Source organism: Pararge aegeria, chromosome 26 (genome assembly GCF_905163445.1).
Source record: "Pararge aegeria chromosome 26, ilParAegt1.1, whole genome shotgun sequence".
Taxonomy (NCBI): Eukaryota; Metazoa; Arthropoda; class Insecta; order Lepidoptera; family Nymphalidae; genus Pararge; species Pararge aegeria.
The window spans coordinates 4,548,194-4,560,922 of NC_053205.1; the positions used below are offsets into that span (position 1 = coordinate 4,548,194).

Below are 12,729 nucleotides of genomic sequence, written 5' to 3' on the forward strand. Positions count from 1 at the left end.
AGTTTATGTTTTGTTAAAGTGGGCTTGTGGCATTAGTCATACATAATTTGTGGTAGGAGATTGTTATTAAAACATTGTTTCTGTTAAACAGATACTAACTAATATTTGCAATTTTGGGTGTAGTGTGTATTCTGTAAAATAAAGTAATTTACTAATGAGTATTTTCTGTGATCTTTTTAACGTTGAAGACTGATAGAAAGTTAGCCATACAAAACAAGGTATGCCATTATGTAATAAATATACATTAGTTTTGTATTTCACTTTCTTTAGAATAGCAATGTAATTGTAAATGTTACATTATTTTGAAAAATCCACTCCAAAAGATTTGCATCAAAAATACATGAGTCATTGTATAAAAATTGCTTAGCCTACTACATATTTTGTTCTATTAGGAATAGTGTCATTGTTCACGAAAGGATGTTGTCAAGTTAAAGGTCATTCTATGGTTTATGCCAATGTTGATAATAATTCAATTTTAAACTGTTTGACGTATGTCTGAAGCATGCTATTTTTTACAAGTTTATGTGTTATTTTTGTACTGAAAGAGTTAAGTAGGTCAATAATATAAGAACATTTCTTAGATTATACGTTGATTTTTGCTAATTTCAAAGGATTCCCATTATTAAAATAAAAGATATAAATAAGTCAATTTTTTGTTTTTTTTAAACTGCTCTCCTGAAAAAAATACATTTTTGAGATCTGTCGTTATCAAATTAAAGCAGCGATATATAAATACTAAACTTTTTAGTTTTCCAGAAAATATTCAGCTTGATGACCCCAATTTTTACAGCCCTGCACCTGTGGGCCGACTTGTAGCTCATAATTTGGTTGGATTATAACCAACAAACAACTGTCAGTCCCACAGTTTATTGACGATTTAATTTCCCAATTTAGCAACACTTCCGATCGTCTTTTCGAAATTAATCCACATATGGCTCTAACTATTATTCGCTTTTGTTTATTTGTTCCAAAATTTACGTATTTTCTTAGATGCTCACCTCTTTGGAAATTTAATTTTTTAATGGAAAAATTGGATACTTTTATAAAAGATATTCTTGTTAATATTTTAAATTGTCCCATAAGTAATCAGGCATGGACCCAGGCCTCACTTCCGATAGGGTATGGCGGTCTTGGAATTCGCAAAATTTCAAGTGTTTCGCTGCCAGCTTTTCTTTCCTCTGTGTACAGTCCACACACTCTTTTTTAAAAAATTATATCCAATTCTTTGGGTTCCATAGAAGTGTCATACTTGGCAGAGGCAAGAAATAGTTGGTCTGCTCTTAGTCCCAGTATTTTGCCGGTTTCTTTTTCTTCACAGAGACAGTGGGACGACATTGTTTGCAAAAAAACTTTTGACACACTTTTAGACCAAATGCCATCTAAAAGAGACCGTGCTCGTCTTCTCGCTCTCTCTGCTAAGGAGTCCGGCTACTGGCTACATGCTCTCCCTTCAGCTAACCTGGGCACTATGTTAGACCACACCACTCTATCGGTGGTGATTGGTCTTAGGCTTGGCGCCTCTATAATTCAGCCTCATCGATGCCACTGCGGTGACAGCGTTGACACCTACGGTCACCATGGACTCTCCTGTTCAAGAAGCGCTGGTCGCTTCTCTCGCCATAGCACCATCAACGACATCATCCGACGTTCTCTAGCTACCGCTCACGTACCAGCTGTATTAGAACCTATTGGTTTGGCGCGGAGCGATGGCAAGAGACCTGATGGTATGACGCTCATACCTTGGAGGCTTGGAAGGTCACTTCTGTGGGATGCAACTTGTGTTACTACAACCCTAGCTGCATCACACATCCAGGCCACTTCGTCAATGGTAGGTGCGGCTGCTTCCAGTGCCGAGCAGGCCAAGAGGCGTAAATATGAAAACCTGGATAGCAGCTTCATTTTTGTGCCTTTTGGAGTAGAGACTTTGGGACCGTGGGGTCCGGAGGCAAGAGCCCTTTTCAAAGAATTATCGAAAAGGGTTATCGAGTCTACCGGTGATCCTAGAGCGGGCAGTTACCTTGGCCAACGAATTAGTTTGGCCATCCAGAGGGGCAATGCTGCCAGCATCTTAGGAACTGTGCCTCGCTGCGGTGGTTTCGAGGACGTTTTAGATTTCATTTAGTTTTTAAATAGTTTATTTTAGGTTATAGTTATGTATTAATAAAAATTATATTTTAGAGATAAGTGCAAGATTTGGTCGTTTATTCTTCTTCCGAGTACCTGTAATTTTTGAGGACCTGCTGATTGGGTTCTCGTGTCCTGGTTCAAATAACCAACAATCAGATTAATAAGACCGGTTTGAAACGGTTTTTTCAATGGAAGAAGAAGAAGAGCTCGTCAACTATGTCCAAAAGATGGATTCTCTCCTTTATGGCATTACACGAACAGATTTTTTGCATATAGCTGGAGAGTTCGCTAGAAAAAAGGGGAAGCGAAGTTCTTCTTTGGCAATATAGCTGAAAAAGGGTGGTTTAAGAATTTTAGACTTCGCATTGAGATCACCTGGGTTTAAGCGAGAGGCTTTGAATAGATTTAATTCCTTGTTAGAGCAAGTTGTTAAAATACAAAATATTGGGCCTGACATGACTTTCAATATGGACGAGACTGGGCTGCGTACCCACTACATCGACTAAGCCAACTTAAGTCCTGTCGACCTACGTAAAAAATCAAGTTGGAGTCGTATCCAGCATTGAAAGAGGACTTTTGACTCCTGTAATTTGCTGCTATAGTGTCACAGGACAGTTTCTCCGCCGTTCTTGATTTTTAAAATAAGAGTCTCAACCTAAGGCTTTTTGACGGCGCTACCCCTGGTGCCGAAGCAACCACAACTGAGAGTGGATGGATTATTGCCCATAAATTTGTAGTCTGGCTGCAACTTTTCATACAGAAAATGCGTCCTACCGAAAACAATAAGGCATTGTTTATAATAGATGGGGAGAAAGTCTTTTAGCATTATAGTATGTATGAACTTGCAATAAAATCTCTTTAGCTATACTATTTGTATCTGGCTAGTTTTGGTGTCATTAAAAGTTTAAATTATAAAGAAGATAATTCCAAATTCAAATTAAGAATATGAGTGATTTTTATTTGTTTTTCGTATTGTCAAGATGAGAGGATCTAATAAAAAAAATTCAATACATTTTAAAATTTTACTACAAAAAAGATAAAAATGCAACGCAAGCCGCGAAAAAAATTTGCGATGTTTATGGACCTATTTCAGCGTCTGTGAGAGTAGCTCAAATTTGGTTTAAGCGTTTTCAATCCGGAAAATTTCATGTCAAAGATGCTGGATCTGGATCAAAATTCTGGATGCTGGATATTTGGATACCTCACGAGCTCACTGAAAGAAACCTAATGAACCGTGTACTCATTTGTGATTCTTTATTATGACGTAATGAAACCGAAGCATTTTTGCAGAAGCTGATAACTTGTGATGAGAAGTGGATCATGCACGACAAGAACGTGCGAAAAAGGTCGTGGTCAAAGGCCGGTCAGGGGCAGGGCCGGGCATTATTCATTATGAGTAGTGTTGCCCAAATTCAGTCTTGGTCTTGCAGTCTTGGTCTTGTTCTTGCGTTTTTGCAAGACCAAGACCAAGAACAAGACCGCGTATTTTTAGCAAGACCAAGACCAAGACTGACCGTGCAAGACTTGAGCAAGAACAAGACATAGCCTGCAAGACTCTTGCGTCTTGCAGCTAGGACTTAGCGCTATTTCACGGAGTAGTTAGGTGTAACAGTTCGGTGTATAGGTAGGTAGGTACGCTTAGGAATTCTATGAGACGCAAAAAACTATATCAAAGAATATGAAAAACTGGACCTATGCGCATTACGACTAATACCATAAACATAGCGAATAAAAAAATATCTATTAAAATCAAACTGAGTGCATGCATAGTTATGTTTTAACCATCGGCACTTTGATAATGCGGCATCAAAGGTTTTGTACTTACTTCTCAAAGAAATTTGCCGCTTTTCGGAAGTACATGGTTATGATACACGCGCCGGCGGCTTCTTTTGAAATCTAAAACAATCGTTGCCGCCGCGCCGAAATCATAACATTTGACACTATTCATGCAAAATAATTTCGAATTTTAAGAGTACCTACAGGTGTTCCAAAGAATAAATAAGTTTCAGAGTGCTTAGAATGAAAATGAATACATTATACTGATCACGCAAGTAGTATTATGATTAGGATAAAATGGTGAGGATAGGTAGTAGATGTCATAATAATTCATTCTAGTAAGTAATTATAATATTGATTACTTATATGGTTTTAAACTAATTACTTAGGTACTATTATTGTACATTTAGTCATTATATTTCTTAAGTTTTTACAAGAAAAAATAGCAAAAAAGTGTTCGAATATCTCTGAGAGAGATGATGAGAGTAAGTATTTACTAGCTGTGCCCGCGACTTCGTCCACGAGGAATAGTAACTTTGGAGGTATAGTGACGTTCAGGATTTATTTATTTATTTTAAAACTTCTGTCATCAAACATACAAACGAACTCTTCAGCTTTATAATATTAGTATAGATGCACGCCAAAACATTCACTTATATGTAAAGAATAGTGATTGGCACTAATTCTTTACATATATTTTATTCACGGGTCGCGTCTGTACAAGTAGGTAATATTTAGTGTGTGTTTGTACGCCGCACGCGGCATCGTTCGATTTGCGGCGGCATCCTTTTCATAGAGCCGGCACGTGGCGAGGCGGCGCGGTAAAAAGCAAGGAAACGTACTATAAATTAAGGAATTATTTTAATTCCAGTCATTTCCAATTGAGCTGTGCTTCGATTCTAACTTAATAATTGTTTTTACTAATTCTCGTTGTTTTCTAAAAACGTATCACGTGTACAATTTAATATGAGTGACGTAGATTCAAATTATTCTAGTCCGAGTAACGAGAGTTTGAGTCACAGATCTAAAAGACCCAAAAGCAAATTTGAGGAGTTTTTCGAAATAATTCATGCATCCCAAACTGCCTTGTGTAAATTGTGCCAACATAAAAACATTGAAATAAAAATGAAAAACAGAAACACTTCAGGCTTAAGGAAACATCTAATGTCTTTCCACAAAAAGGAATCAGAAATATTTCTTCCTGTTAAACCAAAATTAAGTGGAGATATCACAAGCTTTTTAGTAACCGCTGGAAGAAGTGGACAGGTAAGAATATTTTTTTAACAGTTAAAAGAATTTTAACTCCGCGTAGCTATTCATGCGATACTTTCAAAAACGCCATTAACTTACGTAAGTATTTTTGAGTTAGTGGTGTTTTCATCTAGGGGTGCGACATATTAAGTATGTAATTATCGTCTTAAATATTTTTTATAAACACCCATATTTTCATTTAATCGGCCAGTAACAACTAAGTACTTTATTTTGGTAAATTACAGTACAGTGCAACCTTAATATAACAAATATCAATTTAACGATTTTCTCGATTTAACAACAACAAACCTCCTCCTCTTATACGCTCAAACCTAGTATGTTTTAAATAATAACACAAGATTTATTGTTTTGTTTCAGTCGGAAAACAGCAGTGACAACATCACGACAGCTACAGTTGATTGGGTGGTGAAAAAATATCTTCCCTTCTCATTTTTCGATGACGAAGCTACACAAGTATATTTTCGACGTATTTGCCCTAATATGGTGTTTCCTAAAAGGTCTACACTTAGAAGGAAAGTCAAAGAGCGATTTGAAGAGCTCCAATTGAATCTCAAGGAACGACTTCAACCATTATCATCTAAAATGTCGTTTACCATTGATGGGTGGACGTCAATTGCTGGTAGGAGTTACTACGGGGTTACTATTCATTATATAGACAACGAATGGAAGTATCGATCTGTAGTTCTTGATTTTATACCATCACGCGGTCGACATACTGGGGAAGATATTGCAACGATTTTCCATGAATGTTTATTGGAATATGGCATAATTGATAAAATACAAGGTATCACGGTCGACAACGCAACTGCAAATACCAAATTTATGTATGAACTGGGCAAACAGCTGCCGCCACACTTTGATTCAGACAATCAACATTTCCGGTGCTTTGCTCACATTTTAAACCTTGGTGTACAAGATTTATTAAAGACCTTAGCATTACACTGTGAGTCTGACACTAACGCGCAAGATCAGCAGTACGAAGACTATGCAGACGAAACTGAGGATGAGGAAGATGAAGAATCTGCACCAAATATTGCTGACTCGCGTACATCTGTAACAAAGTTACGCAGTATTTCCAGTAAAATAAAAAGAAGTGAGATAGTGAAGAAGAAGTTTCAGTCTGCTTGTGAAGCAGCTGGCGTGCCATCAAATCTAAATGCCATTCTTGACTGTCCAACGAGATGGAATTCCACACATGATATGATTGGATTTGGTTTAAAAGTGAGAGCGGGCATTGACATATTGTGCAGTTCTGTCACCGAATTGAATGATTTTCAAATCACAGCTAATGAATGGCAGGTACTCGAAAAATTACATAAATTTCTAATAAACTTTAAACTTTTAAGTACAAAACTTGGTGGAGACAAATATGTTACGTTACCGCTAGTCATTGTATCATTTAATCTCTTGCTAGATAAAATTGAATCCATGGTAAAACAGTTAGATGAGAAACCTAATCGATCGGAAGTGGATGAAAGGCTCATTCTAGCTTTCCAAGCAGCTCGAGACAAAATGCTTAAACATTACAAGAAGAGCAACTGGATTTATTGTACTTCTTTAATTTTAGACCCAAGGCATAAGGCTCAGACTTTTGACCTGACAATGTGGGGGAAGCAACTTAAAACAGAAAGTCTGCGCAAGTTCAATGAACTTTATGAAGAATATAAGGCTCAACTCACACTGGCGCAGAGTCGAAGCGACGCGACGCGTCATATTTCTCCGCCTAAAGCATATTCACCTTTATTGTTCTACTATTTAAGTACAAATTTGTGCTATGTAAATATGGAAGCGCGCGTCGACGCGCGTTGACGCGCGCATTCGCGCTCCGACGCTCGGCTGGAGTCGAGCGGATTCGCGAGTCGCCGCGCGTACTCAGGCGCAGTGACGCGTCAGACGCCGACCACAACGGACGGACGACAGTGCTGAACTACGACGACAATGGACGAAGATGAAAAATTAATTTATTTAGTACAGAAGTATGATTGTCTGTTTAACGTCAAGGCGAAAACCTACAGTGATAAAAATTGTAGGAAAAATGCCTGGCAAAAAGTAAGCGGTGAAATGCAAATTTCTGGTAAGTACTATATAATTATTATTACATTTAGGTACAGACGACAGCACGTCAAACGTAACAGTTTGACCTTGAGCTCGTATTTATTCCGTTCGTGCTAATGGCGGCTTTCGTAGTGCAAGTGTTACACTTGACGTGCTGTTGTCTGTACAAAACACACACAGTTATATTTACGTAACATTATGATCACTTCTTTAACATCGTCTGATCATTTCAGTTTGCCATGGTACTGCCCCATGCTCGGATATAAAATAAGATTTGAATGTCTCTCTGATCACCATGGCATTTGTCATAGTATGGTAATCGACTGACCGTATATCTTGTAATATACTATCACTTGGCAATTCCAAGTTTTCGAGTTCGTAATTTTCTCTTACGTAATTATGCAAACATGTGCATGCAAGAATCATAGAATCAAGATGCATTGGTTGCATTTTTATTTTTTTTTGAAAAACCTCAAATTTTTGTGTCAGAATTCCGAAAGCACTTTCTACTAAGCGCCTTGCTCGGCTTAAGCGATAATTAAAAATTTTCTTATCATGATTGTCAGACACCTGATTTCCAGGATATGGTCTCATGATGTGTTCGGACAAGGGAAATGCTTCGTCTCCTACAAAAACAAGTGGCATTTCCTCTATCATACCTGGCAACCTTTTATTAGGCGGTATACCAATCGTATTATTTTGTAATCGTTGTCCAAATTTAGAATTGTTTAATATGCCACTATCGCTGTTACGTCCATATGCTCCGATGTCAACAATAATGAATTTGTACTTTGCGTCAACAACAGCTAACAAGACAGTACTAAAATATTTTTTGTAATTGAAGTACAAACTGCCGCTATTCCAGGGAGCTCTTATATTGACGTGTTTACCGTCAATTGCCCCTATACAATTAGGAAAATTCCATATGGTTCTGAACTCCTCCTCTATTTTAGTCCATAATTCTTGTGTTGGCTTCGGCATGACAATTGGCTGTAAATGTTTCCATATTGCTGCGGAAACTTCATGTACAATTGTTAAAACAGTGCTGTATCCAACTCGATAACTTTGAGCTAAGGCTTGAAAGCTAATTGCTGTAGTCATAAATCTGTAACAATTAAAAAATACACATATAATAATACATTTTATTGAATTAAAATAAGAGTTACAATTGTTTTGTGTTACGATAATTGTTTTGTGTTCCTAAAAATTATTTTGTGTTCCTTTTTCAGAGGCAGAGTGTCAAAAGCGGTGGAAAAGAATTCGAGATTGTTACAAGAAAGCAATTAGGCTAAGACAGTTTAAGAGTGGTTCTGCTAGATCAAATGATAAGCCAATAAGATTTGAAAAAGAATTGGAGTTTTTAAAACCATACTTGCAGAACAAACCACAGACGTCTAACTTAGAGAGCTCCGAAGAAAATGACGTAAACACTGATACCGACACAAACTTGTCCGTTGCGTCGCCATCTCGACCCGAATCACAATTATCCAGTCATTCCGATACTACTCGAAAGAAGTCACAACCACTATCACAAATGTTATTCGCACAATATTTGGAAAATAAGAAAACAGAAGAAGATCCAACGGACACTTTTTTTCTCTCTATGTCCAAAACGGTTAAACGGATGCCAATACAAATGCAAGTGCTACTGAAACGACAGATATTGCTTTTAGTAACTGACGCGGAAATAAAAGTTGCTTCGAATGAAATGTGCACCTTTCAACCTGAAACAACTAATATCAACTCAACGCAAGCAAATACTTCTTCATCCATCGGCTATACAACAGAACTACGAACCGAATCAGAAAGTCTTCAGCTACAATCTAATTCCACTAACTGTATTTCTAATTCCAACACTTATAAAATGCAGCCAAATACCGGGTATTATACAACACAGCTACCAACCATTTATACTCCTTCTAACACATACTCAATGCAGTCAAAAACGTCATCCAGTAGCAACAGCATAATCCCTAATCAGTTCGAAAATAGCACTTCTTCGAGATATCGTGTGGAAGATCGTATGGAAGATCTCGACCTGCCACCTTCACCATACATACCATTGCCGATTGGGACGACGACGCGGCAACAAAGGGATGGTGATAATGACTACAGTTAATGACGTTATGTATGACTGATTTAATGCCATGATTTACGGTATAAGGGACGGTTCTCCAAAAAATTATAAATACTTATTTTTTGTCATACCTACGCCTGTACTTTCCGGAAATAATGTGATGTAGATTTTAGCTTAAAATTATGTGATAGGTAGATATGCATGGTATCAGTTTTCGAAGAACTGTCCTTGTGTACTTAATAATGCGCGTAAAATTAAAGATAAATAAATCTATGTAAATTAAAATAAATGCTTTTGACTCTTCCTAATCAATTTACATTTTTTATTTTTATTTTAATGCTTTAGAATAGAATAGAATGGAAATCTAAGCTAGCTTAAAAATGTACTTACCTCAAGCATATTGATATCCGCTCTTCAACGGAAATAGGTATTCTTAAATTTGTTTCTTGCTTTTGGATGTGAGGCCTCAAAATATTTACCAAATTTTCAAACTTATCTAAACCCATTTTATAATAATCATAAAAATATCTTGGGTCCAGACTTAAATCATTACTACAGAGTGTTCTGAATTCGCCAAGTATATGTCTTTTCTTCCATAACTCGTGAACCCAAAATTTTCGTTTTATTTTTCTATCCTCAGCTGCTGATGTAAATTCACTTTCTTCCTCTTCAGCTTCTGATATTAGAGCAATCATGATAAGATCGATATCAACCATTATAATACTGTCGAGCGAGCACCATTCACGAATGTTCGAAAGTCTCTGAACTGGTTCCGTCACTACGCGCCGTCGCGCACAATCGCGCGTCGCCTCGCGAAGACGCGCGTCGCCTCGCGAAGGCGCGCGTCACCGTGCAAAACATGACGCGTCGCGTCGCTTCGACTCTGCGCCAGTGTGAGTTGAGCCTTAAAGTCTACACTCACTGAACAAATCTCTGGAATTACCAGAAAAAGACAATAAAGTATGTGATGAAGATGAAGACGTAATAGACTTTGATAAACTCTATGAATGTCCCTCGACGTCATCTGGATCTTGTCTTCAAGGCTTAGTGATAGACGAGTTGGAGGAGTACCTGAGAAAACCAAGAACTGCCAGCTCGGAAGACATTTTAGATTGGTGGAGGACGCATGAGACAGAGTATCCGATTTTATCGAAAATGGCCCGTGATTTTCTCTCAATACCTGCAACTTCAGTACCTGCTGAGAGGTTATTTTCTAAAGCATCATTAGTAATTAGAAAACATAGAAATAGGTTAAGTGATGAGTCAGCCAGATGGTTACTTTGTATTAATTCTTGGTCAAAAGAATTGATATAAAGTATCATAACCTAATGATAAAGCTGTTGATTTGTGTTGTATTTTATTTTTTATTCAAATAAATGATAAATCGTAAAACTCTTTTATTAAATTTCTTATAAGTTGAGGGTTCAATCTCTTTCTAGACAGATAAGTATTGTTCTTTAAAATACAGTCAAGTTATTGTAATTAATTTGTTTTTTTACATGTTTTAGCAAATGTAAGCTTATAAATCATAAATGTTTATTAAGAAACAGTTACTTCCATGGAAAACGACATATAGGTCAGTTGATTTTTCGAATTTCTTATCAAATCTTCAGTTATTTATTAATCTGCTTGATCTTTACTATGGCTATGTTAATTCAAGCTCACAATGTTCCAATTCTAATACGTTTTTCTAAGATTTAAAGTAAACTTTAATAAATAGTAATAGACTAATAGGTAATTGCAAGACTTGCAAGACTCTTGCTGCAAGACCAAGACCAAGTACAAGACTGGGAGCGCAAGACCAAAACCAAGACCAAGACCAGATGTATTGGCGCAAGACCAAGACCAAGACTGGCTAAGTCTCGTCTTGTTCTTGCATTTGGGCAACACTAATTATGAGCTGTTTCCACCAGGCAGGACCATCGATTATGAACTTTACTGCGAAGAACTGATGAGATTAAAGCAAGAAGTTAAGAGAAAGCGGCCGGAATCAATTAACAGAAGAGATGTGGTTTTTCATCATGATAACGCTAGACCTCACACATCTTTAGCCACTCAGCAACAATTAATGAGACTTTAGCTGGAAGGTATTAATGCATCCGCCGTATAGTCCTGACCTTGCACCTTCAGATTTCCACCTGTTTTGGTCTCTTCAGAATTCTTTAGGCAGTGTCAGGTTAGTATCACGAGAGGACTGCCAAAACTACTTGTCGCGGTTTTTTGATCAGAAGCCCCAAAATTTCAATAGCAATGGGATGATGTCTCTACCTATAAGATGGCAAAAAGTTATCGAACAAAATCTACTACCTAAATATTCTAGTTAAATGTAAATAAACTATATTAAAAATTAGTTTGAATTTTCTTAAAGAGTGCGTAGAAAATTTTTCCCCAACCTAATATTAGACAATCATGAATCGCACAAAAGCTATGAAGCACTTGATTTGGCTGCGAAGAACAACATCATTTTCCTATCTATTCCTTCCCATACATCACACAAACTTCAACCATTAGCCATCGCAGTGTACGTGCAATAAAAAATGATTTCGAAATCGAAGTCAATTCTTTCCAAAAAGAACATCCGGACAGAATAATTAGTCGATATGATATTGCAAAACTTTTCACGGGAGCGTATTTAAAAGGAACTGCACCAGGAAATTCATTAAGTGGGTTCCGTGCAAGCGGAATATATACTTTCAATAAGCCTAGGAGATGAACACTGCCCCGTCCAAAGTTTATGTAATAAATTCTGCTTATACAACATATGAACCAAATGCCACCGCTTATAACGACAACGATGATCACTGTTTGACCGAGAATGAAAATGAACCAATGACTACTGCAAATGAAAATGAATCAGACGCCGCTAGACAAGATAATGAACAAAATGATTACGTGAACGAAGATAAAAGAAATAATGACAAGAACAGAAAAGGTAATAACGTACTGGAAACTTCTGAATGCTAAGTTATTTTAAGAAAATACGACGACGAAGACAAGAACAAGCCATTTTGTCAGTAGCGTACATACAGTCGGTACGGGAGCATGCGTCTGCGTTTCATATAATTTTTTACGAATATAAACTTTGATTTAATCAAATTTCTTGATTTATTCTATATTTCTGCTTATTTGGATGTGAACAGAAGTTATCTAGCTGCACGACGAAGGGTAAGTAATAATTTTATTTCAATATTTATATTAAATATCTTCCGTTGTTTTTGAACCTGTATTATAGTTTAAAAGGCCCAGTGTTGACATTGGTAACAAGGCCCGGGCCTTATTTAATGTATGAAATAAAATAGTTGACTTTATTAAATGGGTGCTTTCAAGGACAAGTGACAAGTTTTGACACACAATATCCATCCATACTATACTATATATTAATATTATGAATACAAAAGTAAGTTTTTTTTCACATAAACTGA

The 12,729-nt window shown here is 36.9% G+C and overlaps 2 protein-coding genes across 2 annotated transcripts; one reads left to right on the forward strand and one right to left on the reverse strand.

The window, feature by feature from the left end:
- Window positions 1-7,094: 7,094 nt before the first annotated feature.
- LOC120635251 lies at window positions 7,095-9,701 on the forward strand. The gene is made up of 2 exons (XM_039906213.1): window positions 7,095-7,249; window positions 8,460-9,701. Exons 1-2 carry the CDS (start codon window positions 7,114-7,116, stop codon window positions 9,347-9,349), a joined length of 1,026 nt encoding a protein of 341 aa, XP_039762147.1. The 5' UTR covers window positions 7,095-7,113; the 3' UTR covers window positions 9,350-9,701.
- Window positions 7,249-10,057, reverse strand: LOC120635250 (protein ALP1-like). The gene is made up of 2 exons (XM_039906211.1): window positions 9,698-10,057; window positions 7,249-8,335 (listed from the first exon to the last, which is right to left on the reverse strand). The coding sequence occupies exons 1-2, from the start codon at window positions 10,021-10,023 to the stop codon at window positions 7,441-7,443; spliced, it is 1,221 nt and encodes a 406-aa protein (XP_039762145.1). The 5' UTR covers window positions 10,024-10,057; the 3' UTR covers window positions 7,249-7,440.
- Between the last annotated feature and the right edge of the window lie 2,672 nt (window positions 10,058-12,729).

What these genes read in the sequence shown, in the direction of transcription:
- LOC120635250 (XM_039906211.1), bottom strand. Translation starts at nt 10,023, where the DNA reads ATGGTTGATATCGATCTTATCATGATTGCTCTAATATCAGAAGCTGAA. An exon ending in CGGATATCAATATGCTTGAG is followed by an intron (nt 8,336 to 9,697) that starts GTAAGTACATTT and finishes TAATTGTTACAG; the next exon opens with ATTTATGACTACAGCAATTA.
- LOC120635251 (XM_039906213.1), top strand. Translation starts at nt 7,114, where the DNA reads ATGGACGAAGATGAAAAATTAATTTATTTAGTACAGAAGTATGATTGT. An exon ending in CGGTGAAATGCAAATTTCTG is followed by an intron (nt 7,250 to 8,459) that starts GTAAGTACTATA and finishes TTCCTTTTTCAG; the next exon opens with AGGCAGAGTGTCAAAAGCGG.